Source organism: Stegodyphus dumicola, chromosome 5, assembly GCF_044657685.1.
Source record: "Stegodyphus dumicola isolate Sdum_Otavi_A_Nest chromosome 5, ASM4465768v1".
Taxonomy (NCBI): domain Eukaryota; kingdom Metazoa; phylum Arthropoda; class Arachnida; order Araneae; family Eresidae; genus Stegodyphus; species Stegodyphus dumicola.
The window spans coordinates 144655923-144681670 of record NC_140772.1 but is presented as its reverse complement, the minus strand read 5'-3'; the positions used below and the strand labels follow the sequence as shown (position 1 = coordinate 144681670).

At 33.1% G+C, this 25748-nt stretch overlaps 2 protein-coding genes across 13 annotated transcripts in view; one reads left to right on the top strand and one right to left on the bottom strand.

The window, feature by feature from the left end:
- The window catches only part of LOC146997262 (uncharacterized), a 135423-nt gene that overhangs the window by 99270 nt on the left and 10405 nt on the right, over positions 1 to 25748 (bottom strand). For 3 of the 7 annotated variants that reach the window (XM_085816306.1, XM_085816313.1, XM_085816312.1), the window contains exon 1: positions 5574 to 5727. The exons of 1 other annotated variant lie outside the window; for it this stretch is intronic. The gene's annotated coding sequence lies outside the window, so the exon portion shown is untranslated. Of the gene's footprint in view, positions 1 to 5573; positions 5745 to 25748 lie in introns of those variants that run through there. 3 more of the 7 variants (XM_085816314.1, XM_085816315.1, XM_085816308.1) reach the window with 2 other exon arrangements.
- The window catches only part of LOC146997260 (inositol polyphosphate-5-phosphatase A-like), a 202156-nt gene continuing 182402 nt past the window's right edge, over positions 5995 to 25748 (top strand). For 2 of the 6 annotated variants that reach the window (XM_085816255.1, XM_085816253.1), the window contains exons 1-2: positions 5995 to 6139; positions 16156 to 16269. In XM_085816255.1, coding sequence (XP_085672381.1) covers positions 16157 to 16269 — 113 coding nt within the window. In that variant the 5' untranslated portion in view covers positions 5995 to 6139; position 16156. Of the gene's footprint in view, positions 6140 to 16149; positions 16270 to 21295; positions 21454 to 25748 lie in introns of those variants that run through there. The other 4 variants (XM_085816254.1, XM_085816258.1, XM_085816259.1 and 1 more) reach the window with 4 other exon arrangements.

Below are 25748 nucleotides of genomic sequence, written 5' to 3'. Positions count from 1 at the left end.
TTTACGTAATTCACGTTCACAATCTCGAAGCCGATCTCGTAAACGATATGACCCTACTGGCAAATTTTGTTTTTATCACTTTCGTTTTGGAGCAAAATGCATTCCAGAAAAATGCAAGCCTCCCTGTGCTTGGGTAAAAAACGATTTCAAAAACCAGGAAAACTCGAATCTGCAGTAGGTTCAGCGGCAAACGCTGCTGCAGAAAATATGAAGGATTGTTGCAAATTTCGTTTATTCATTCGTCACCGAAGATCAAATTTGCACTTTCTTATTGATAGCGGAGCTGACGTAAGCATAATTCCTGCTACTTCACAGAATAAATGTAAAACTGAATATAAACTGTATGCAGCTAATGGCACAGATATTTCCACTTATGGCATAAAAACGCTAACTCTTGATTTGGGATTACGTCGTGATTTTCACTTTCCATTCATAATTGCTGATGTCACAAAAGGTATTTTAGGAGCTGACTTTCTTCACAAATATAAATTGCTTATCGATATAAATAAGAAAAAATTAATTGATGGCGTAACACAGCTTTGTGACCAGTGTGATGTCGCTGCTATTTCCAGTGATTACTCAGTAACCACATTAAATAAATCCATAAAAATTTTCGATTTACTGTCGAAATATCCCGAAATTTCTAAACCTAACCTTTTTCTTATACAAATTAAACATGGTGTTACACATTTTATTACGACTGATGGTCAACCCGTTTATTCAAAGGCACGACAGCTCGATCCAAAACGCTTAGCTATAGCTAAAGAGGAATTTAAATTTATGCTTGACAATGGCATAATTCGTCCATCAAACTCCCAGTGGTCAAGCCCCTTGCACCTTGTTACGAAAAAGGATGGTTCATATCGTCCTTGCGGAGACTACCGACGATTGAATGTGCAGACGATACCTGATCGATACCCAATTCCTCGCATTGAAGATTTTCATCATATTTTAAGAGGTACAAATATTTTTTCTAAAACTGATTTATTCAAAGCTTATTTTCAAATTCCCATTGCAGAAGAAGACAAATGTAAAACGGCTATCATCACTCCTTTCGGTTTATACGAATTTAATGTAATGAGTTTCGGTTTAAAAAATGCTCCTGCAACGTTCCAAAGATTTATTCACGAAGTCTTTAGAGGATTAGAATTCGTTTTTCCCTATTTAGACGATATACTCATTGCATCCAGTACCCATGAAGAACACGAAAATCACCTTAAATTAGTTTTCGAAAGATTACATACATTTGGGTTAAGAATTAATGTTTCAAAATCTGTCTTTGCTGTTCCCAAAATCGAATTTCTAGGCTACCTAATTACACCTAAGGGTTCCCGTCCTTTGCCAGAAAGAGTTCAAGCTATTACTAACTACAAACGACCAGAAACAATTCATGAACTTAGAACCTTTCTTGGAATAATTAACTTTTATCGTCGTTATATAAAGGATGCAGCGAAGAATCAAGCATTGTTACATGCGTATCTCAAGGGAGCTAAAAAGAGGGACAAACGTAAAATCGAATGGACTGAAGAAGCTGAAAAACAGTTTGAAACGTGCAAGAATGACCTGGTGAACACGGCACTGTTGTCTTTTCCCAATTCTGAATTACCTCTGGCGTTCTTTACAGATGCTTCAGATACGGCGATTGGCTTTGTGTTGCAACAATATGAAAACTCCTCATGGAAGCCAATAGCATGTTTTTCTAAAAATTTAAGTGATACTCAGCAAAAATATAGCACCTATGATAGAGAACTATTAAGCATATATCTTTCAGTTAGACACTTTAAGCATTATCTAGAAGGAAGAGTATTTACAATTTATACAGATCAAAAGCCCTTAATATTCGCCTTTCGTCAAAAACTTGACAAAGCAACACCTAGACAGGCTCGCCAACTTCAATACATCTCCCAGTTTTCGACTGATATCAAATATGTAAAAGGTGAGAATAATATTGTGGTGGATACATTATCTAGAGTTAATGAAATTTCATCGATAGATTATGATAAAATAGCTGATGAACAAACTCAAGATGAAGAACTGAAGAGTTTGCAAACCACTACTTCCTTGAATTTCAAGCAATGTTCTCTACCTTCGGGGAAATATTTGTGGTGTGATACATCAACTAAACATGTTCGGCCGTATATTCCTCAGGCTTTCAGACAACACGTCTTTCAACGAATTCATGGTTTATCACATCCAGGAATAAAATCGACTATGAAATTAATGACATCAAAATTCATTTGGCCTAACATAAAAAAAGATGTACAGTTGTGGACAAGAACCTGCATTCCTTGTTAAAAAGCTAAAATCAGTCGGCACACCAAAACAAAATTAGGTGAGTTTAAAGTACCACCAGGAAGATTTTCTGTCATCCATATCGATCTCATAGGACCACTTCCACCATCTAAAGGGAATATTTATTGTCTTACTTGCATAGATAGATTTTCGAATTGGATGGAAGCAATTCCTTTAGAAAATATTTCGGCTGAGAACGTCGCAAGAGCCTTTTATAGCAACTGGATTGCGCGTTTCGGAACGCCAAGTAAACTTATTAGTGATCGTGGATCCCAATTTAAAAGTGATACATTACGAGCTTTGTCCAAAATCTGTGGCATCAATTTACAACACACTACTGCCTACCACCCCTCGTGTAATGGCAAAGTTGAGCGCCTTCATCGAACATTAAAAACAGCATTAAAAGCCCACAACAACATATCTTGGACGGACACGTTACCAACAGTACTTTTGGGTTTGCGTACTGCTATTCAAGAAGATACCAATCATTCTATTGCGCAAGTAGTTTATGGCCAGAGTCTCAGACTTCCTGGAGAGTTTTTCAGCGAACCAAGTATCCAGACAGCATCGGAGACTTTTGCTAATAAACTCCAGAAACAGATGGAAGTTGTTGGACCGAGACTAATTCGTAAAAATTCATCTGAACAGATATTTGTCCATAAAGACTTACAAACTTGTTCTCATGTGTTTCAGCAAATAGATCGGGTAAAAAAACCTTTGGAACCTCCTTATGAAGGACCATTTCCTGTTATTGATCGCAAGGACAAATATTTTACTATTAGCATAAAAGGAAAACATGTTAATGTATCCCTGGATCGCTTGAAACCAGCATATATTTTAGCTGAGGAAAATTCTCAGTTGATACAACCTGACTACACTAATTTGCAGAGACCGGACTCAAATTCGGATGTGAATCAAAAACATTCTCGCACAGGCAGAACTATACGTTTACCTGTTATATTCAAGGACTGACTAAATTATTTTGATAGTGGTTAACACTGCTAGTTACTACCTATTTCTCCATCTTCGTAACGTAACTTAGTTACTGGTGGGGGAGTAGTGTAGTTGCTCAGTTATTGCATGAGAAATAATTATTTTTTATTTCATATATTTCTTCATGTGTTTAATTATTTTATAAAATTAACTTTAATATTTTGTTAATATTCATATTTATATTTCTTTTATGCTGAATGGCAATAAGTAGTTTATATTTATATTTAAATTTCTTTATGCTGAATGGCAACTAGTTCTAGTTCTGATTCATGATTGCTAGGTTTTGGTTTCAAAACGTTGCTCGTAGCGTCGCATTTCGATAGCTGGAAAATAAAATGCAATAACTTAGCTATTTGTTTATAATTCATGCTGTTCCTAGTCATAAATTAATTTTAAACATTAGTAGCCAAGGCTACAGTAATAATGCTGACTTACTGTGTCCGATTGCATTAAGGCATAGGATTTTAAAATTAATGCCTCAATGAGTTGTAAATATGAATTTAATTCGTAAAATTTTATTGTTTATATGGGAAAATATAAAGAGATGGAAAAAATTGTATGCAAGGAATAAAAACTGAAAGTCTCTGCTAAGTATTCATTTGATAGTAAGCTATTATGAAAATACCTGCATCAGTTTATAGTTTTATCATTAAAAAAAAATTTGGCAAGCCACGTATTAAAGTCTCCAAATTAGATTAATTTAATTAAATATCTGCATTTGATTTTCACTTTTAACTACCGATCATTGCAATACTTTCACGTGAATCTGCAAGTTATTGCTCAAACATGTCGCCAAGCTGAGGCAGCGATATTTAACACAAATGATTATTAAATTTCCTAAACCCTTACGTAAAATATAAAATGATTTACACAAAATAAAGGAAGCACTTCCGCAGAGAACCCGGTAAATGTAAACATCGCCAACTTTGGCGATAATAGTTTAAATCTGGTAACCCAGCAGATTTATCCTATTCGCTTGTTGGAAGTTTGCAACCATTCCTCTTGCGTTCATTTTGTTGAATTATCACTGTCGTTATTCGCATTTGCAGATTTTCGTAGATAGATGCCGGTTCTCGGTTCAGGATGAAAGGAAGAAAATACGGTGGTGAATGCTAATTTGTAACATGGCTGTTTACATTGTGTTCTTAATTATTAACAGCTCTAAGAACTATGAGGTTTCCAACCTCTAAAATAATTTGTTTCCGTAGGCCGCAAAAATGTGCATGTGCATTTTAAATAACCAAGTAATGCTTTTATTTTTATTATTGTTTATTGTCATCTAAAATTATGAGAATAAATCAATTTTTATAGTGTAAAATTTTAACAAGGTAATATATTGTTAATGCTTTTCTAACAATAACCTTTCAGAGGATGGCAGGTGTGACATAAATAGATGATTAAATTGAAATAAAAAATATTATTGATTATCTAAGATGACAGAATAGTTTGATGTATCACCATAGTCATCAGAATTAGCAAACCACTGCTGGTGAAAGGAATATATTGTTTTCTGTGTTAAATGGAATTTAAGACAAATTTTTTTTCGTTTATCACGTTTAACCGGTTAATTTCAGTATATTAATACTAATTGATATTTATTAAATGAATTTTTATTTCCGTTATAAATGCTTATATATTGTCTTATACTTAATATATTCTTTTCTCTGCTAACTTGAATTTAATACAAATTTATTTTCGTATATCACGTTTAACCGGTTAGTTTTACATCTACATGCTTATTATCTGTGAATTTTTACTACCATATGCTTAATATATTGTTTTGTCTGCTAACTTGAATTTACATGCAGTAAAAATCACGTTTACAGAATATAAGGTTTACGGCTCGGCTCATCGTCGCTAAACCGCTAGCTTGGCGAGTAAAAATGCAACGGCGCCAACGGGTTCTCTGCGGATGAAAACCAAAAATAAATATTTCTAAAAAAGCATTTCATAACAAAAAAGAACCAAAAAAAAAAAAAAAAAAAAAAACACAATTTTGCAGGTTAAAGGAATTTTAGAAATGCGAGAAATATTCATATTTGAAACTTGATTGCAAGTCAGTATGAAGTTTTTAATGTACAAAATAACTTTCAAGTATAGTTTTAACTTATGCTGTTTTTCAAGATAAACATAGCGGAATCGAAATAAATATGAAAAGAATAAAACAAGTATTTAGTGATGATAAGAAAAATGATAGTAAATAAAGGTTCAACTGAAATCTGGTTTAATTATATTCTTTTAATCATGCAGAAATTCTAGACAGTAGGGTAAAAAATAATTAAACTTACTTGTCTTATGAACAACTTACTCGGACTGGCTCTAATCAATTTTCGTACTCAAAGCATATGTAAACAAAACATCACTGTTGCCATAATAATTTTACATTATAATGAACATATTAAATTATTAGTCCAAAGAGGCTTTGTCCCTAAAGGACGATTGTTTTCGTTTTGCAATTTTGCGTTGAATGAATATAAATGTCCGTTTCACTTTTCAAAATGTTGCCACCAAATATTAGAGTATATATTATATTTGAAGAAATTAAAACATGAAAAATTCGAGTGGCTTCTAAACACTATACCATCTGGGGGAAAAATCTTTTTATTATAAATTAATTTTAATATAAAAGTTATTTTAATATATGTGCGTTTAAGAAAAAAGAGCAGTGAAAATTACCCAAAATCGCAAGCAGATAAATTTTGGCAGCATAGTTTTGTCAAAAATTGCGCGATTTGGCAACAGTGCGTTGCAACTTGATTCGCTGTTTGTAGCTGCGCCAAAGAACTAACTTTTAAAATGTATTTAATAGCTTTTGACACTAACATATTTTCTGAAGCAGGGCAGAATTCGAAAGGTAAATCCTCTTGAAAAACCAACAAAGATGTCTTGTAGAATATAATACAGTATTATCAATTAATTACATAACTGCTTTTCTCTTACTTGAAACAGAACTTTATTAATCTTGTGAGATATTTAGTCCAAGGCAGTTTAATTATAATATTGTTTTTCAAACTTTTAATATTAGGTATATTTATATTGTAATAGATGAGTAAGAATTAAGGATACAGTGGATATTTAGCTGAGGTATGCTAATCAGCCTAAATGCTACTATTTATCCTGTGATATATATATATATAATATAAATATTTAGGAAGTGAAAAATTTCCACACTTTTTTTAAAAAATTAGAATCTTTATTGATTATTTATAATGGGAATATTTCTGTTCCATTTTATTTCTCGCTTCCTGTTAAATAGTCTTAAAATTTGTTTTAATTAAAAATAAATAAAAGTTGTAGATTGATAGAAGCTTTTCATAATGTGAAACAACCTTTCCATGAATACGTTTCTTCCCGTAATGTTATGCAACTGCAACTTTAAAATATTAGATTATGTTAATTAAAATTTGGGTAAAATCCTAGGAGAGCCCTTGGCGACAAACTGGGAAAGTGCAGAATGTCTGCGTGTTTCTCAAAATTGCCAACTTAAAAATGGCAAGTAAACAAATTGCACAAACTTGGTATCCATGTACACATCGACCTGTTTTCACTTAAAAAAAATCCCAGAATTGCACAAACTTGGCACTGCACACTCTCTTGGCTTTGTCCATGTACACATCAATATGTGCCGTATAAATATGTTATATATGGTGCATATTGTATAATATATGTTATTAAATGTGGACTTTAAATAAAATTTTTAGAGTCCACATTAATAACATTGCAACAGCAAAAATTGCAAATATGGTGCAAGTTAGATCATTTTTAAATGCATATATTTATATTAATTGCACTAATTGTATATGTTTATTATATGAATATTTTAAATGTCTGTTTTATCATTCATTATTAATATATTTATGAACATTTCTGTTTTGATTGTTCTGCTCAATGTATCTTTGATTTTAATTTCACTTTTAAATTTTAGCACCATAATTTTATCAAAGTCTTCTGAAATTTAGTCACAATTTCACTTAATCAAATCTAACAGTGTAGTTCATAGATGCAGCATAAAAACAATGTCAAATAACAGTCACTAAGGTGTATGGATTAGGTTTTTCATGCCATCTGTTTTGTTTATTTCATGCTTATGACTGCATAAGAAGACTTACATGAAACAAATGTGTCACAAGCAGTGACACTAAGATGTTGTTTCACATAAAACTGAGAAGTACAGCACTAATTAGCACTGTAATTGTTAAAGAAAGTATCCTAGCTTTTAAAAAGCTTTGTTGCATGTAATGTGAACTTAATTACTTTATCATTTTAGGAATAAGAAGGCTTTGTGTGTTTATTTAATTCATAATGCAAAGCATGCAAGGGGTGGCTGAAAAAGGAATGCCTTCGTGAATAATTTCTAGGGCAATTAGGCTCATATTTACATCACTTAAGGAAAACCATGAAAATGTCACAAAATTCACAAAACACATGCGAAGAAAAATAACCTGCACAGCCAGCTCATTTTTCAGGATTTGAGCCGAGATTTAACTACCACTATTCAGCCCTCTGAATTACTCGTAAGACTAAATATGTAATATGTAATATCATGTAATAAAAAGTTAACTGTGTGTTGTGTGGCAGGATTGCTTTCTCAAGTATCAAGGTAGGAAATACTATTCTTTTCTAAATCTATTCTTTTTTTTTTAAGTGTTTGGTCACGGTATTATTCATTACATGTACTTTCCATAATTCATACAGAATACTAATATTTCTACTACAAGTGTCTTTTTTTTTTTTTTTTAAGTGTTTTGCTTGTTGATATTCTCAAAATTGTATCTGATAATTAGTATAGTAATAGGTATAAATACAATAGACATATATAATCAATCAGGAGTGGCCACAACTGCATATTTACATTATTCTAAAATAGGTGAAGTAGGTTTCAGGCAACAAGAAATATGGATTCCAAACAATCATTCAGTGACAATGTTAGTTGAATAAGAGCTATGTGCCTGTAATAAATTACTGAATGCATGACTTTTAATACATCCATTTTACATAAACAGTTTTTCAGTATTATTTTTTTAAAATTTACTAGCGGTATAACTCTAATATATGCCCTAATTTCACCAAATGTGGCGATATGTGTTCTACGCTGGTTTTTGGCACGATTGCGTGTCCTATGGCAACCCTGTTGACGTTGAAAAATCTTTCGCTGGAGCTCGTTGATTCGCCTCTGTGTCTGAGAAGATGGGAGGGAAACATAAAATGGTAGTTGTTGAATTGGAAGTTCGGCAAAAGGAAATATCATTGAGGCTATCCTGTTGAGGGGTAGTGGGTATTTCGAAGTGTGGAAAGAGTGTCTGGGAGGTTATTTTTAATGGCAGTGCATGATAGAAGTAGGGATTTGTAATTTTATTTATTTGTGAACCATAGTATAAATTTTCTGGATAGTGTGTCTGGCTGTCATGTAAATACGATAGTGATTACGTGGCGGCATGTTAAAGGCGGTATGAAATTTATATTTCTGCTATTTGAAAACGCATTAATTCATGGTAAGTGCATTTTATTTTATCCTTGTTCCTATTTTGTAGAATGTTATGTTCATTGGTTCTTTAGTATGAATTTCTGTCGTTATTGTTGTTTTTTTAAATTGTTTGAAATTTATTTTAGTTTATTTTATTGTTTAGTGTCTAGACTGTGCAATTCGTAGATGTTTTTTAAAGTTGAAACAGAACGCTGTGTACATGGTATTATTTGAAATTTATTGTTGTTACGTTATTTTATTTAAGTGAGGAGTGCGTAGATCGTAGATTCCTTCCTTGCCTAAATTGTGCAATTCATAGAATTTTTTTTAAGTTTAAACAGGATGCTGTGTACGTGGTATTCTTTGAAATTTATTGTTGTTATGTTAATTTATTAAAGCGAGGTCTGCGTAGTTTGTAGATTCGTTCGTTGCCTACATTGTGCAATTCGTAGATGTTTTTTTAAGTTAAAACATGTCGTTGTGTACATGGATTCTTGTCAAATATTTTTGGTTAGAAACTTTCCGTTTTTGCTATCTAAATTTTTTGTTTTTGTTTCAGATTTTTAGCTAAATTGTGTGTTCAAAACGTAGTTTTTGCATGTGCGAAAACCGCGTTTTTGGAGACATTTTAGGCTAAAAGTTCAAAATGTAGACAAAAAATTTAGATAGTAATATAGCAGCGTGAAGTTTCTCGCCAAAAATATTTGGCGAGAAATTTGGCAACTTGAGGGCGCATATCAGAGTAGTTCCTTACTTGCAAAACAATTTAAAGCATTTTATGTTGAAACAACTGCCTGTCTTTCATAGTATATTTGACAGTACCAATAATCTTCAGGAGTATTGAAATTCTATTCAGTAGCATTGTTAATAAAACTAGAAAATTGTACATTTTATTACTTTTGAAGAGTCATTTGCACTTGGATTCATTACACAAGTAGTGGTTTGCTAATTTTGATGACTTTGGGGATCCATAAAACTATTCTGTCATTTTAGAGAATCAGTAATACTTTTTATTTCAATTTAATCATCTAATTGTGTGTCACACCTGAAATCTTCTCAAATGTTATTGTTGGAAAAGCTTTAACAATATATTATCTGGTTAAAGTTTTAGGACATAAATACTGTTTTTCTCGTTATTTTAGATGAGCATAACCAATGATAAAAGCATTAATTAATTATTTTAAATGCATATTTTGGCGGCCTATAAAGTCAAAATATTTTATTGGTTGGAAAGCTCATGATTCTACGTGCTTAATGCTACGTTAACAGCCGTGTTACCAATTATCATTAACCCCCTTCCCGCCATATTTTCTTCTACAAACTAGCATCTGTCACCGAAAACTTCCTTAATTATATGAAAGTATTTCCATCTATTTGTGAAAAGTTCATAAAAAATAACGTGAAAATACGAAAAAATAATTATAAATAAGTGAAGAATAATTTAAATCGGCAAATGCGAACAACGAGGGTGATAATTCAACAAAATGAACGTTAGAGGAATGGCTGCAACCTTCGTACAAGCGAATAGGTTGAATCCGCCGGATTACCAGGTTTGAACTATTATCGCCAAAGTTGCCGATTTGCTTGGTTCTTTGCAGAAGTGTTTCGAAATTCTAATTAGATGTAAGCAAATTTCATTTAATAATAATTGAATGCCCCAGAAAGCTTCAAACTTCTTTTTTATTTATTTATTTATTTTTAAATTAATCTTTGGATTATGGCAACTTGGCAATTTTTTGGCAAAAATTTGGCAACCAACCCTGCTACAGCAACACCGAAGTAAAGGCATTTTTTTTTCTTTTTTTACTCAACATTTTTTCCAACAATCTGCTAGCCGAATTACGCTTATACTAGAACTTTTATGGAACAAAAATGCTTGGAACTACTCTGATATGCGCCCTCAAGTCGCCAAATTTCTCGCCCTTCACGCTGTCATATTACTATCTAAATTTTTTGTCTACATTTTGAACTTTTAGCCTAAAATGTCTCCAAAAACACGGTTTTTGCACATGCAAAAACTACGTTTTGAACACACAATTTAGCTAAAAATCTGAAACAAAAACAAAAAATTTAGATAGCAAAAACGTAAAGTTTCTAACCAAAAATATTTGACAAGAATCCACGTACACAACGACATGTTTTAACTTAAAAAAACATCTACGAATTGCACAATGTAGGCAACGAACGAATCTACAAACTATGCACACCTCGCTTTAATAAATTAACATAACAACAATAAATTTCAAAGAATACCATGTACACAGCATCCTGTTTAAACTTAAAAAAAATTCTATGAATTGCACAATTTAGGCAAGGAAGGAATCTACGATTTACGCACTCCTCACTTTAATAAAATAACGTAACAACAATAAATTTCAAATAATACCATGTACACAGCGTTCTGTTTCAACTTTAAAAAACATCTACGAATTGTACAGTCTAGACACTAAACAACAAAATAAACTAAAATAAATTTCAAACAATTTAAAAAAAAAACAACAATAACGACAGAAATTCATACTAAAGAAACCAATGAACATAACATTCTACAAAATAAGAACAAGGATAAAATAAAATGTACTTACCATGAATTAATGTATTTTCGAATAGCAGAAATATAAATTTCATACCGCCTTTAACATGCCGCCACGTAATCACTATCGTATTTACATGACAGCCAGACACACTATCCAGAAAACTTATACTATGGTTCACAAATAAATAAAATCACAAATCCCTATTTCTATCATGCACTGCCATTAAAAATAATCTCCCAGACCCACTTTCCACACTTCGAAATACCCACTACCCCTCAAAAGGATAGCTACAATCATATTTCCTTTTGCCGAACTTTCAATTCAACAACTACCCTTTTATCTTTCCCTCCCATCTTCTCAGACACAGAGGCGAATCAACGAGCTCCAGCGAAAGATTTTTCAACATCAACAGGGTTGCCATAGAACACGAAATCGTGCCAAAAACCAGCGCAGAACACATATCGCAACATTTGGTGAAATTAGGGCGTATATTAGAGTTGTACCAAATGCTTAATCATGACGAAGATTAGGTGCGAAATTGGGAGAAAGTGCAGAATCGCAAACTGCTTGCCGCGATTTTAAGAATTGCACATACACGGTATCATCCATGTACGCGTCAACCAACTTTCACTTAAAAACGCATCCCAGAATTGCACAAAAATGGCATTGCGCACACTCTTGACTAGTTACTACTAAACACTGCTAATGTACACTACTAAAGTCCTAGCTAGTAACTTTTATCGCTGTTATGTCGTGGAGCAAAAACAATTTTATTTTGCACCTGACTGCCACTGGCTCCGACATAGCAATTTGAATACTCTCCATCTAAAATTTGAAACATCATTCCAGAATTTTAAATGTTTATTTAATAGAATTCTATTCATATATTTGCAAGTTATACACTATAAATACAATAAACAAAATTTGAACTTATCTGCGCCAGCGTGAATAAGCCTGGCATAATATTCTGAACTCGACGTAACTTTAGCAGGAAAAATACCGCTAATTCAAACACAAGGTTTCATCCTTTCCAACGCAGCTAATTTTCTAAATATATTTTACTAATATCCGCAACGGGACAGCAGATTCCATTTCATTCACCCAAAACTCAAATGTTATAACGTAATAGTATCGCAAAAGATGCAAAAAACATCGACTCAAAATCAAAATATTAAAATCTATAGAATATCATCCGCTGTTGCCATTCCAGCACTGCCAAGTTTTTCTTCCTGCAGCTGTTGCCAGACTTATCCTCGCTGTATGTGAGAGGTACAACAATCGCCTTACCAAAATGTCGCCAAACTACCTGTTACCATATTTCAAAGATTAGCCTTTTTTTTTTTACTAGTACATAAAAGATCTAACATTGTGGTTCTCAACGTATTTTGCCCTATTCCACCTCTTTCGCCATTGCTAGAAGATCATTCTCATCATGCGCTTCCTTTTCAGTACTTGAAAAATGCATATGTATATTTATTTAGATTTCTTAACTTGCTTTATAAATTAAACAACAAAAAGTACAGAAAATGTTGATGTACAACCAGGATTTGAATAAAAATAGTTTTTTATATTCATAAACCACAGCTGCCAACTGTGGTTTTTCTTCTGGTCTCCTGGTATATTACCAAATCTCCCAGTTTTCAGTTTTTAGCCTTTATTAAGGAACATTTTTCCCAGAAATGAATAAATTTCATTGAATGAATTAAACTTAAATTGTGCTAATTCGATCTTTTCACCTTTAGTGATTTTCAGAATAATTTTTCTTATTAAATTTTATTATACTTGAATTGTATTTTTTATTAATTTTATTAAACATCATCTGATCTGAATTATCTTAATCTAGTGGAGATATTTGTAGATGTTTACATCAGGGTTCAAGCTCTGTTTAATCAATTAATATTTACGTCTAATTTAATTTTATTTCAATCTACAGTACATTACCAAGTTTATCCGGATTTAAAGTACTTTGATCAGTAAAAGCTTTCATTCACTACTTGAAAATTTCTCAATTCATACTCTATTTCGATTTTATTTTTGCCATCAGTTCGTACTCTATTTTGATTTGCTGTTTAATGTGTGAGCTACAGTTGAACACTTTTTTATAAAATCTTCATTATTTTTCTGTAGATGACAAAAAAATATTTCAACTCAGAAAAACTGTAAATTTCAACATTACACTGATCAATACATTATGTAAGTATAATCAGACATCAAGCTGATCTTTACCGTACGGTATCCCTTGGTTTCTGGAAAAATCAGAAAGTAGTATTGGTTGTTCGTGAAATCTAAAAACCCCAATGTTGGTAACCGTAATGTTGATAATGTTGGCAAAACTTGCCTTGGAGAATTTTTTTTTTTTTTTTTTTTTATCGTTAAGAAGCCGTTTTTCTGCGAATATCACCAAATGTGTTGTGATAAATTGAGATTTTGGCTATTTTTTGTAATAGTATTACTTCAGTATGGACCGGGATTTTTTTATACTTACCATTCTTTTCAATTGATGTGTTCAGTTGCACGTGCATTAGTGTTGTATTTTGATGTGGGTACCATCATTTGAATATGTCTGAGGTAAGTAAGAGGATGAATGTTGATGGTTTGGGTTCTATTATGTGTATTTATCCACCATTAACAGCAGATGAGCCGAAACAACCAAAAATTTAATTGAATTGCTTACATGGAAGATGGATAAGATGGTGGTGGGAAGCTTGAAAGTATGCTCATGATAAAAAGGTATGTTAAAAAATTGACGTTTCATTTATTTATTCGTCTCCGTATGTTAATTTTTGTTAAAAGATTTGTTGTTTAATGTTAGGAAATATGCATTTTCGGTTATTTGTTAATCTCTGTGAGTTAACGCAGCGGCAAATTTTTTCTGGTCAACATGATAGTTTTAACTTTGAGTGAAAATAGGTCGATGTGTTCATGGACAAAGTTAAGGCAGTGTGAAATGCCTGGTTTGTGCAATTCTCTGATTTTTTTTTTTTTCAAAGTTAAAATAGGTTGATGTGTACATGGACACCGAGTTTGTGTAAGTCTTTGACTTCTTGTTTTGGTTTTGTGTAGCGGGGGGAAAGATCGGCACCATCTTGAAGTTGGTGTAGATCCTTCCTGACGAAGATCTTGGCATCAAAAAAGAAATGATTCGCCAAGGGGTACTGTAGAGTAAATTTTAACCCAGAGCCATTTAAAAATTTAGCCATTTGAGCGTGTTGCATATTTTTTTGTTAGTAGCATTTCAAGGATGTTCCCCAAGACATGACTTTCCTAGTAACTTTCTGTATCTCCACTTGTAAGTTCAAGTGTTTTTCTAAAAATTGTTAATGGCTTTGTCGAGACTCTGCTGCTGTTGGTACAGGACTGGAATTTCATCTTCCAACTCACTTTCATTTTCACTGATTCCTTTGTTTTCCCTGATAACTTGGATGATCTCTGCATCACTCTTTTCATAGCAAGTCTGATATTTTTTTGGCAGGTCTCATCATGCATTTCTTCATCGCCACCCTTGTCTTCTGGCACATCTCGAGAGTTTCCAGGAATTTGCTTTGGATGGAAGCTGGCTTTTTTAAAGCAATTTGAAATCAATTGGGAGTTACTTCATCCCATGCATTTAAAATAACATGCATAACATCTAAAAGAGAAATCGACTTAACAGCTTCTCTAGAAGAACAAACTGTGTCAGCCATATCAATTTCATGGTACTTTTCTGTTATCAGGACCAGCTTGAGAGATGTATGTATGAATGTGTTCATGTATGTATATATGTATGTATTTGTCTATACACACATACCCATGTATGTATATATATGTATGTGTGTATACACATATTGTGCATACATACATAAATCTGGATTGGATAACAGAAGAGTACCAATTTCATTAATAACATTTTAAACCACTTCCTTCCTGTAATGGGTCTTCAATGCTTATATAACATCCTGATCAGAATGAAAATTGTAATAGGAGGAAGGAAAACTAATTTTATATTCTTCAGTGAGAGATCATATGGATGGGCAGTGCAGTTATCTGACAAGTGTACCACTTTTTCTTACTGAAGTTCTTTTTCCCACTTCATAAGTAAATGTCTAAAAATCCTTCTTGTCATCCAAGCATTTTTATTGCTATAATAGGCACCCTTCGGACAACGAGATTTTCTACTTGCACCGATGACTAATGGAGTCTTAATTTTTCTGTCTGTATTACACGTTAATAACATAGTAACACATTGTTTCATATCTCGCTGATGACTCACTTTTAAATATTAAAATGTGCTAAGGTAGGGCTTAAAAAATATATTTCTATTTCAGGCAAAAAAAAAATTTGCTGATTTGTTGGCACTGTTCCTGTTTCCAAGTAAAATAGCATCCAAAACATAAAAAAATTATAAACTCAATAAACTGCATTTTAAATCAAAATAAAACAAGGAAATAACATGAAAATAGAAATACATGATGTCTAATATGTACAGTAACAAAAAGGAAATATCAACTTCCTTATTTAGAAATTTCTGTGTCTTCGATGAGTAGCGCATAGAATTCCTTAAAAGCATCCCAAAGAATCTGTATATTGCCGTCGCCATATAAATTCACAAAAGTGAAAATAAAAAATATCCTCCGTAGTGCCGGAGGCTTTCAGATATTAATTAAGGCTAATCAAGTGTATGAGACAGGATTCAGTTTCTCTCATCCCTTCCTTAGCAGGTAGACTTAGCTTTGCTATAATTAAAATGAAAAACCAGATATTGTTTAGCTTTTTAATTCATTTAATTCTTTAAAAAAGTACTTTTCTTTCTGTATATTTTCAGCATTAAACAGTGATTTTTGTTGCTCTGATTTTTTTTCTCTCTGAGGAATCCTTTTTTTAATTTGATAGAATGGCTGATTTAACAGAAATTTTGGATTTTTGGCCTGGAATTGAGTTTAATGTAGATTGGACAAGTGAAGATGATCCTCATGACAACAACGATGAAGAAGTTCCTCCAAATAGGTATGTTTTAGCTGAGCCAGGAAGATTTCTAGTACATCTTATACATATATGTATTAGCAGGCTGCAGCCAAAGCAAAATTTCTAAGTTCTATGTTCAGCTGAAGAAAAGTGTATAAAAACATTTCAATGTGAATGAAATTACAGTCAAAAGTCGTTAATTCGGACACCCATAATCCGGAATGATCTATAATCCAGACCTCAAAGCTTCAAACTTTCTGCGCATGCGTCGGGTTGATGTAAGGCCTTTACGGCTGAGAATGTGCTTGTGCGTGTGCGCAAAATACGTTTACGAGTGCGCGTTTAATGTATAACGGACGGTATAAGCTAAGCTAAAATTATTTAATTATCTATTTCAGTTAATGTTGCAGATTGCGTTGTTCCTCAATCTTCGAATTGGATCCGGCTTATTATTTTTTGCAGACTGTTAGAGCAATTTTATAAAAGTAAGCTTGAACTTTCGATTATGTCAAATAGAATTTCTGATATATATTTATTAATATGTAAATGATCTACAAAGCGAAAGTATGTTTCGAAGTTCATTAAACAAAAAGTGGAATTGCTACAAAAACTGAATAAAGGCATATCCTTTGTTTATCTAAACTTTAACGTTTGTTTATCTAAACTTTGTTTATCTTTAACGCTGCGGCGCCACGCAATGAATTGGAAGTTGATCTGTCAGCACTATCCTTATCTTCAGGGCAGATGTTTTTATTTTATTTGGCTTATAATTCCTTATTAAATGTAGTATTTCATCTCGATGTTCTCCATCTTTGATATGATTTAAATCAAATTCCTCGTCATTATAATTCGCTTCCGACAGCGAAGAAAGTGACAGAGGTTATTGAAAACAAAAAAATTTCAATTGACAAATTTGTCGGTATTCTCGACACAGCAATTATAGGACTTGTACAGCGGAACTTTGTAACTGAACAAGAAATTATGTCTGTTTAAAGAATTAAAGAGAATGTTTAAGGAATTAAAGAGAATTCACATAAAAAATGAAGCAACTTAAACAACTTACATTGAAAGAAATGTTTAATGAAGTAAACAAATAAATATTAAGCTTTTTTTTTTTTTTTTGTAAATTTTGATACCCTTTAGATCATAATTGTTCTTTATTTCATAAATTACGGTTTCATATTTTTAATTTTATAATTTCTGCATGCCATCTTACCAGATTTAAACTGATGATCTATATTCCGGAAAAATCGATAATCCGGAATCGCCAAAGTCCCGACGAGTCCGGATTAACGACTTTTGACTGTATTTCAGTCTCTCCAAGCAACAACCAAATGGTAAATATTTTTTGGGGGGCCAAAAACTTTTGACACTTTAAGTTAATACGTAGTATATACGTATGACATCATGATTTAAATTTAATGTAATGTAACAACTTTTTCTCAATATCAAAATAATTAATGTGGCAATAACATAATCATGTCAGTTATCCTAACCCAGAACAAAAAAGTTGCTTAGCAGCTGCTATTTATTTTAAATGTTGATATTAACAAAACATTTTTGACATGCTGTTATGTCACATGCAATATTCTGCTTTCTTCAATGTCAGAATTAATTCTTCAATGCCTTATATAATAATAATATGTTTAATGTTTGGCATAAAACTTAAAAATCTGCTTTATTTTGAAAAGTGTGGCCACTGCTCGCTTTCAAATCATTAAAATCATAGAGTTTGTTAATAAAAAATTTGCATCTCCAGCATGCGAGATTGTTAGCACTTGGAAAAATGAAAGTGAAAATTAGCATTTTCAGAGTTTTTAATTAATATCTTGGCTATTAAAGTCGTACGAAGATGAGAATGGTGAAAATGGCTTCTCACGAATTTTTGGAATCCAACAGTACTTTTTACAAAATTCAACTCCCTGTCATTCTGGAGGAGATAATGTTATAAGCAAACAAAAATAGACATATTTTAATAATATAGATAAGATAAAAAAGTATGTAATTCAAAATTATAATTTAAATTATCAGTAACCGCTTAATTCCTCATTTTTAATTTGGGCATTTCGTCTCTATATTCCAAAAATAGTAATAATTATTTCTGGACTGCATTATTTATAGATCAGTCCATAACATATGACTCGCATAAAGCTGATGATGTTGCTTATTCAGAACTTATTGCGTATTTTCCCTCTGTATTCCAAAAACAGTGACAATTATTTCTGGACTGCATAATGGTTCATGGATTAATTTCTGGACATGAGACTTTTAGATCCGATTTGATAAACTTGAGAGCTGAGAAGAGTCTTTCCACACTAACTTGAGTAGGAAGAAGACTGTTACTGTTAGGACTACTTCTTTTAACTTTTTCAGGATAGATTTTTATAAGTTCCAAAAGAGGTGTCTTGCAAGCACAATCATATTTCTCTATTTCTTGAAAGGCCTTGTAGAAATCTTGTTTTTTCATTTTTATATTTAAAGGCTCTTGGTTCTTTATTTTCATTCGCTTTGCCTTAGCCTTTTCAATATTATCCAAAAGTATTTCTGAAAATCTAATTAATCAATGCAATAAATAAGTATCTATATAAACAAATCATATGTGAACAAAATAACTAGAAAAATCTAAGTTACAAAGTTATGGTCTCTCATTCTGTGCATTGTGGAAAAGAACTGTAGCACCCCGAAATAGGTACTAGTAGCCCCAGCACTCGTCAACCTGTCGAGAACTGTTGTCCCAGTGAGATTTGCCAATGTAACTGATAAGGCAAGAGTTGTTAGGAAAGATGAAGTGGTTGTAGAATGTACTCCAGTGATCAGCGTTAAATGGAACAGTAACTCTCCAGAATCCGCATCTTCAGAGAACATGACATTGGAGTTACTGTAGAATGTAAAATTAAGCGATGAACAGAGGAGTACTGCCGACCATGTCATTCAAGAATTTCAAGATATCTTCTGATGTGGGTCGAACCAATTTGACACAGCATAGAATTGATATCAGGGATCATCCACAAATCAAGCAACATCCAAGACTTCTACCAATTGCTGAATAGGAAGAGGTAAGAGCACTTTTAAAGGACATGCAAGAAAGCGAATTCATTGAGCCTTCAGTAAGTCCATGAGCATCTCCCATCGTCTTCATCAGAAAGAAAGATGGTTCAACCAGATTTTGTGTTGACTATCTCCAGTTAAACGAGGTTACGAAGAAATACAGCTGCCTTCTTCCTAGAATTGATGATATTCTTGGACACCGTTTGGATTATGTAATGCGTTAGCGACATTCAAATGCCTCGTGGAGACTGTGCTGAGAGGTCTTTCATGTGATGCTTGTCTGATATACCTGGATGATCATCATCGTAGGGAAGAGTTTTGAAGAACATTTAGAAAATCTTAGAAAGGTATTTCAGAAAGTGAAGGAAGCCCGTCTAAAGTTGAGTCCCGGGAAATGCAAATTATTCAAACTAGAAATGACTTACTTTGGACGTGTCATCTCTGCCGAAAGTGTGAGTACGGATCCAGAAAATGTTTCAGCAGTTGAAGGTTAGAGACACCCCGAAAATGTGCATCAGCTGAGAAGTTTCCTCGGTCTTTGCATCTACTATAGGAGATTTGTGAAGGACTATTCGTATATCGCAAGACCGCTTCACAAGCTGACAGACAGCAAGCAAAAGTTTCCGGGGGCAAAAAAATGTGAGGATACATTTAACAACCTGAAGGAGGTTCTAACATCTGTTCCAATCCTAACACATATTCTCAGCTCAACAAACCATTTATTCGCGACACAGATGCAAGCAATGAAAGTATCGGTACTGTTTTGTCCCAAGAAATTAACAGCCGAAAACGTTTTGGGACCTAATAGAGCAAGTAGTTATCTAAACAGGAGAATAATTACTGTGTGACCAGGAAAGAGTTGCTTGCCATAGTTAAGGCCATAAGACATTTCCATTATTGTCTCTGCAGCAGAAAATTCCTGCTCCACATGGGATCATGCATCATTGGCCTGGCTTTTAAATTTCATTAATTTTTTTTTTTAATACTAGTAACTGAATACCAAACAGCATGGTAATCTTTTATGTTGATATTAGAATTGATATATTGGATATTGATATTATTCATCTGTGATTACAGCACCCCAATCATTAATTAACTAACAGATGGTGGAATCTAGTATGGTTCTAAATTCAGAAAATATCGCTACTGATAGTGAAGAAAGTAGAAAGATTTATGAAAATGTAAACTGACAATTTAGTGGGAATTTTCTACAGGGCAGTTGGAGGACTGATAATTGAACAAAGAATAAAATCTATCTCTAAAAATAAAGAGAAAGTAATGAAGCAACTTAAATAATTTACATTCAGAGAAATGTTTAATATAGTAAACATTTCTTTAAATGTAAATTATTTTAAATTCTCGACGGTTTGGTAAAACCATTGACACTAGTCCTGTGAAAATTTGCAGATGTAACGCTGATTTTTTGGAGGTGGGGGTTGAATCCTAAATTAATACTTGTTCGGTGGGTTATTTTATCTTACACAAATAAATATCAAAGTTTATTTATTTATTGTAAACTTTCATTCTTTTAAAGTCATAAATGCATCATTATTTTGTAAACAACTATTCATACTTTTAATTTGATAGTTTCTACATGTTATCTTACTAAATGTAAACTGATGACCTAAAATTCTGGAATTGCAGACGAGTCCGGATCTCGAACTTTGCACTGTATTTGATGATTTGTCTTTAGCATTAACATCTATTTGGGTAAAGCCATGTTGATACTTAACTTGAATGAAGTGAATCTTAAAATTTAACTTCAGAATTATATGTATGTAGAGAGAAATGTTTGACACTATATAATATGAATTTTTTTATTGTAATTTTTGATGTTTTTAATTTGTTTCATTGTGCTTTATTTTTTAATTTATTTGTTGTTCTCACTGGGAATAAATATTAAATGTAATGATTCACCAGAAAAAGAGCACTATTGCCTTTTAATTTAAAAATTTTAAAACCTGTTTTATATTTTGACAGCATCTGTTTCTGTTGATATTGTAAATTTTATTATTTTTAGCTTGTTTATCAATGCCTGCACCTCTTTGTGCATATGAAAATGAGCCTGTCCATGTTGAATTCCGTGAACGGAAGTCTGATGAAGATGAGTTTGAAGACATATGAATATAAAAATGCTGAGTTTTCCATTAAAAAAGATATGGATACAGATGCTGATGAGTATGTTCTTTTCACAGTAGATTAATGTTAGCATATTCTTTATTATATTGCCTTACCAGTAGCCCACGCTACTGAATACTGACAGTTTGATCTGGTTTGGGTCAAAACCCATGGGGACAGGCCGATAAATACAAGTCAGCTTGTCTCAAATTGTCCTCCACCTCTTAGGCAGACAGCCCTTGTAGCTTTCCCATATTCAAATAACCTAACCTACATTTATCATATTGTTTAATAATGTGTTACTACAGTTGGTTTATGTTTTAAAGGGTACAAAATATATTGTTTAAGCATCATTTAATGCACACAGTACAAGCTTAGCATACAGAACATAACAAAACATTGCAGTAGATGATGAAATCAGGCTTGTGTAGACACATCGCATTTAAAACCGTAACATTTGATTCCTCTTTAGGTGATAGGGTAGTCTTCAAAATGTTTTGGTTCTGCACTTTATATAATGTAGGACATAATGGCTGTACAAGCTGGATCCATTAAGATCACTTCTGTAATTGTAAATCTAAGCAGGATCATTTAGTTTGAAATATTTGTATCTTCATTTTTCATAAGTGACTGGCAGAGTCAGGATCAGTAATCCTAAGAGTGTGCTAAGTATGTTAATGATGATGCTTATATTGTCTTAACCGTAAATTAGAACTATCTTTTCGTCCACATCTTTACACAATAAGTCTGATATAATTCTTTTCAGTCTATATGGTGGTTAATGATGTTTTCGAACTTGTTTTTCTTAACAGTATTTAATTTAGCATATGAATTCTTGAGTTGAACTTTTTAATACTTTTTTGAGGGATCTTGAGTTTTAAATGGTTGTCCTGTTCCCCATGAATAATTCAGAACTCAGACCCACTATTACGATGATGTGACTGAGTTTCGCTCTAAGGTTAATTTTATGCTTCTTAAGATGTCACAAAAATTGCTACAGAAAATTCCAAGTTTGAGTGAAGTGACTACATGAGTAAGCAAAACTGATTGATAAACATGTATGATTGTGTTGATGTCATGATTAATATATGTTGCTGGCTGCATCAGTTGTGCTGATAGAACAGAATTGGTTTGTCACAATTAAATCATTATGCTGACATCGCACTGTGCGAGTGTTATTGGACTCTAGTACTGTACCTGTTGAAGCCATTGAGCACATGTGTTTGGTTTTTTTGTGTATTTTTATTCAAAACTATGCAGTAAGCATACTTATGTCCCTTTGGGAGAAGAAAAAAAAAAGTTCTTCCAAAGTACAGATAAAGTGGCGAAAGGCCACTTCAAAATTTTCAGAAAATCGTGTATTGTCTTCTGTGTGCAATTTTGACTTTTCAGTTACTTATGCAAGCCGTGATGACTGAAGGTGACATATGGAGTCTATTTAACAAAAAGACTGCATTAAAAATAAAATCTACTTCAAAAGCAGTGCCCTCATTTTTCTATAAAAAATTATGGCAATTTTGTTACAGATGCAGGGTTTTCATTTCTGGTGAAGCACAGTATTTCAGTTTCATGTGCTGACAATGCAGCTAAGTGCTTTTTGTCATTTCTGGTGGAGCACAATATTCCATTTTCATGTCCTAAACATGATCTGTGTTTCGATCAGTGTTTGCCAATTCTGTCATAGGGAAAAATTGTATGCAGAAGTAATAAAGCAACTGCTCTGGTTAAGTGCATAGTAGATTGTACAAGAAAGGAATCTGAGCATCATTGCAAAACAAATCGCTTGCATTAGCTATGGATGGAGTTCAGATTACAGTATAGGTTACGGTATGAACAGCATAAAGGGAATTAGTTGTAGCTTTCAGTAGAGAAATTCAGTCTTCTATACTTCTGTAAGGTTTTTTTCGTTTTTTTTTCCTTATTTTCTTCACATAGCTGCTCAAAATGTCTAAAAACAGACTTATAGCTTTTAATTCATTTGTACACTCTAAAACATAAGAAGTGATGCATCAATGTGGTGTTATATGAATGGGACGCAATTGTATATTCCCATACCTTACAATAACTTTTGGCAGATAATGACTGACTAGCTGGAGCTCCAGCACATTACTACGGAGCATCTGGATGGTGTATAAAATAACAGGGCGTTCTAATGCTAAGACATAATTTCCATGCCAGTGTGTTCTGTAACCCACATGGGCTGTACCAATGTTTTGCAGATGGCTTCTTGAGTCTATCAAACTATAGTAGTGAACTGCAGCCTTTTCACATGGGTAAAGTTCAGTTACCGTAATTTCCGGAAGAAAGGCCGCACAGTGTAAACGGCGCACTCGATACACAGAAACGCCGCAATAGATTAAATTGCGCATGACATCGTCGTGGGCCGTATAGATGCAAAATCTCAACCTAAGACCTGATATATTACATACCAGTTAAGAAAAATACATGAAATGAAACTGTAACTCAAAAATAAATTAAAGGTAAGAAATGTGGAAAGTATATTTAGCTTCACATATATACTTGTATTTACCCACTAAAGAAGTCCATATTTGTAATACTCAGACTGTAGTCTGAAAAATGTTGCAATAAAAAATATTGCAACAACGAAATATTAACTTTGGATGAAAAAAGGAAATTTTAAATTTTACTTACAAAAGGAATTACAGCAAACTATACACCATATGAAGCCATCAAAATCTTATTCTTCACTATCTGAATTAAAAGGATTTAGTAAATCCTGATCTAAGTCGAAGTCTTCCAGATCGTCACATTCATCCTCTTGGTTTACAGTCTGTTTATCTAAGGATATAATATCAGCTTCTTTGAACCCTGCTATTATTGACAATGTTTTTACCAATTTCCACGCACTTCCTACCCACTTTGCAACTTCTTCATAAGATGCTCTACACATTTTAATGCTTTTGGTATACGTATGCAATCCTTCACTCATCCAACACTCCCACCGCTTTCGGACTTCAGCTTTGAAGGATTTATTACCTGATAAATCTAACTGTTGTAAGATTTATGTCAAACCATCAGGAATTATTGCTTCGGTCGTAGACAATTTTTGACATCTGGTTTTCACTGACTCAAATAAATGAGCACCCATGGAATCCATTATCAATAACCCTTTTGGTTGGAAAAAAGATCCCATACGACACTGCCAAACTTTTTGTAGCCGCTCATGCATGATTGTTTCGAACATTCAGCCGTTCTCGTTTGCACAAATAATTACGTCATTAGGAAAATCTCTCTTCGGAATAGTCTTTCGTTTAAAAATGATCATCAGCTTTAGCTTGTCACCGTTTGTGGCACATTCTAACACACATGTAAATGACGTTATTTCATGCCTCGTCGTAAGCACAGATACAGTTTTTGCACCAGTTTCATCAACACTTCTGTTTTCAGGAGAGTCGAAAGCTAACGGCATTTCATCCATCTGTGACCGAAAAAGTTTTTTTTTGTCAATAATATCTGTCACATATTTTTAGAAAAGATGCCTTTTTATCCTGCCAGTCCATTGGTAATTGTTGCCCGACTGTTGTTCTAGTAGGCACAGAAATATTTTTTCTTTTCATAAATCTGCTACACCTCCTTTGAAATCATTATATTCATTCGTTTTGCTATAAATTTTGCTTGTAAGCGAATTTTTACAGCTTTTACATTCCCTTTCCTCGTTGCTCCTTTTTCCAGTTTTCAAGGTCGTCCTCTAGATTCGGCCACCTTACAGTATCACTTCTTACGCTCGTTTCTGTTGTGGCATATTTTAAAGTTCTTTTTCAGTCTTCCAACGTCGAATACAACTCTCGTCAACTTCAAACTCTCGAGCTGTTGCTCGATTTCCAATTTGCTCAGCACGTGAAATTACATTAAGCTTAAAACCAGCAGTATAGCTTCTGTGCCGTTTAGGTGACATTTTCAAAAATTTTCCACTCTCTTCTTACTTAAAAACTATCCAACAAGTACTTGTACCCAAACTGATGGGATCTGTATCTGGCAGAATGCCAAGAAAAATTGATTCATGCTGAAGGGGAAATATGTCAGAGTTCATTATTGCAAGGCCAGGTGGAGTTGTATCCACCTTTGAAAAAAATTGCAGAAAAGGCAGGGGTGGGGAGAGGATGGGTACTGGAAGATTCATCGAATGGCAGAGGAGAGAGACTATTCAAACTGATGAGATGGTTGATTTGAAAGGGGGAAGAATGTTATTTTTCTGAGATCTTATTTAGGGTGAATAAGGCATGTAGATCCGTTCAAGGGAAAGAATGTAAACAAAATAACGTTCGCAAAAAGCAACTGAGTGGTCTTTTGTGTGGGAACAGTACCAGTCTATGCACAATGACAAGGCCATCCAA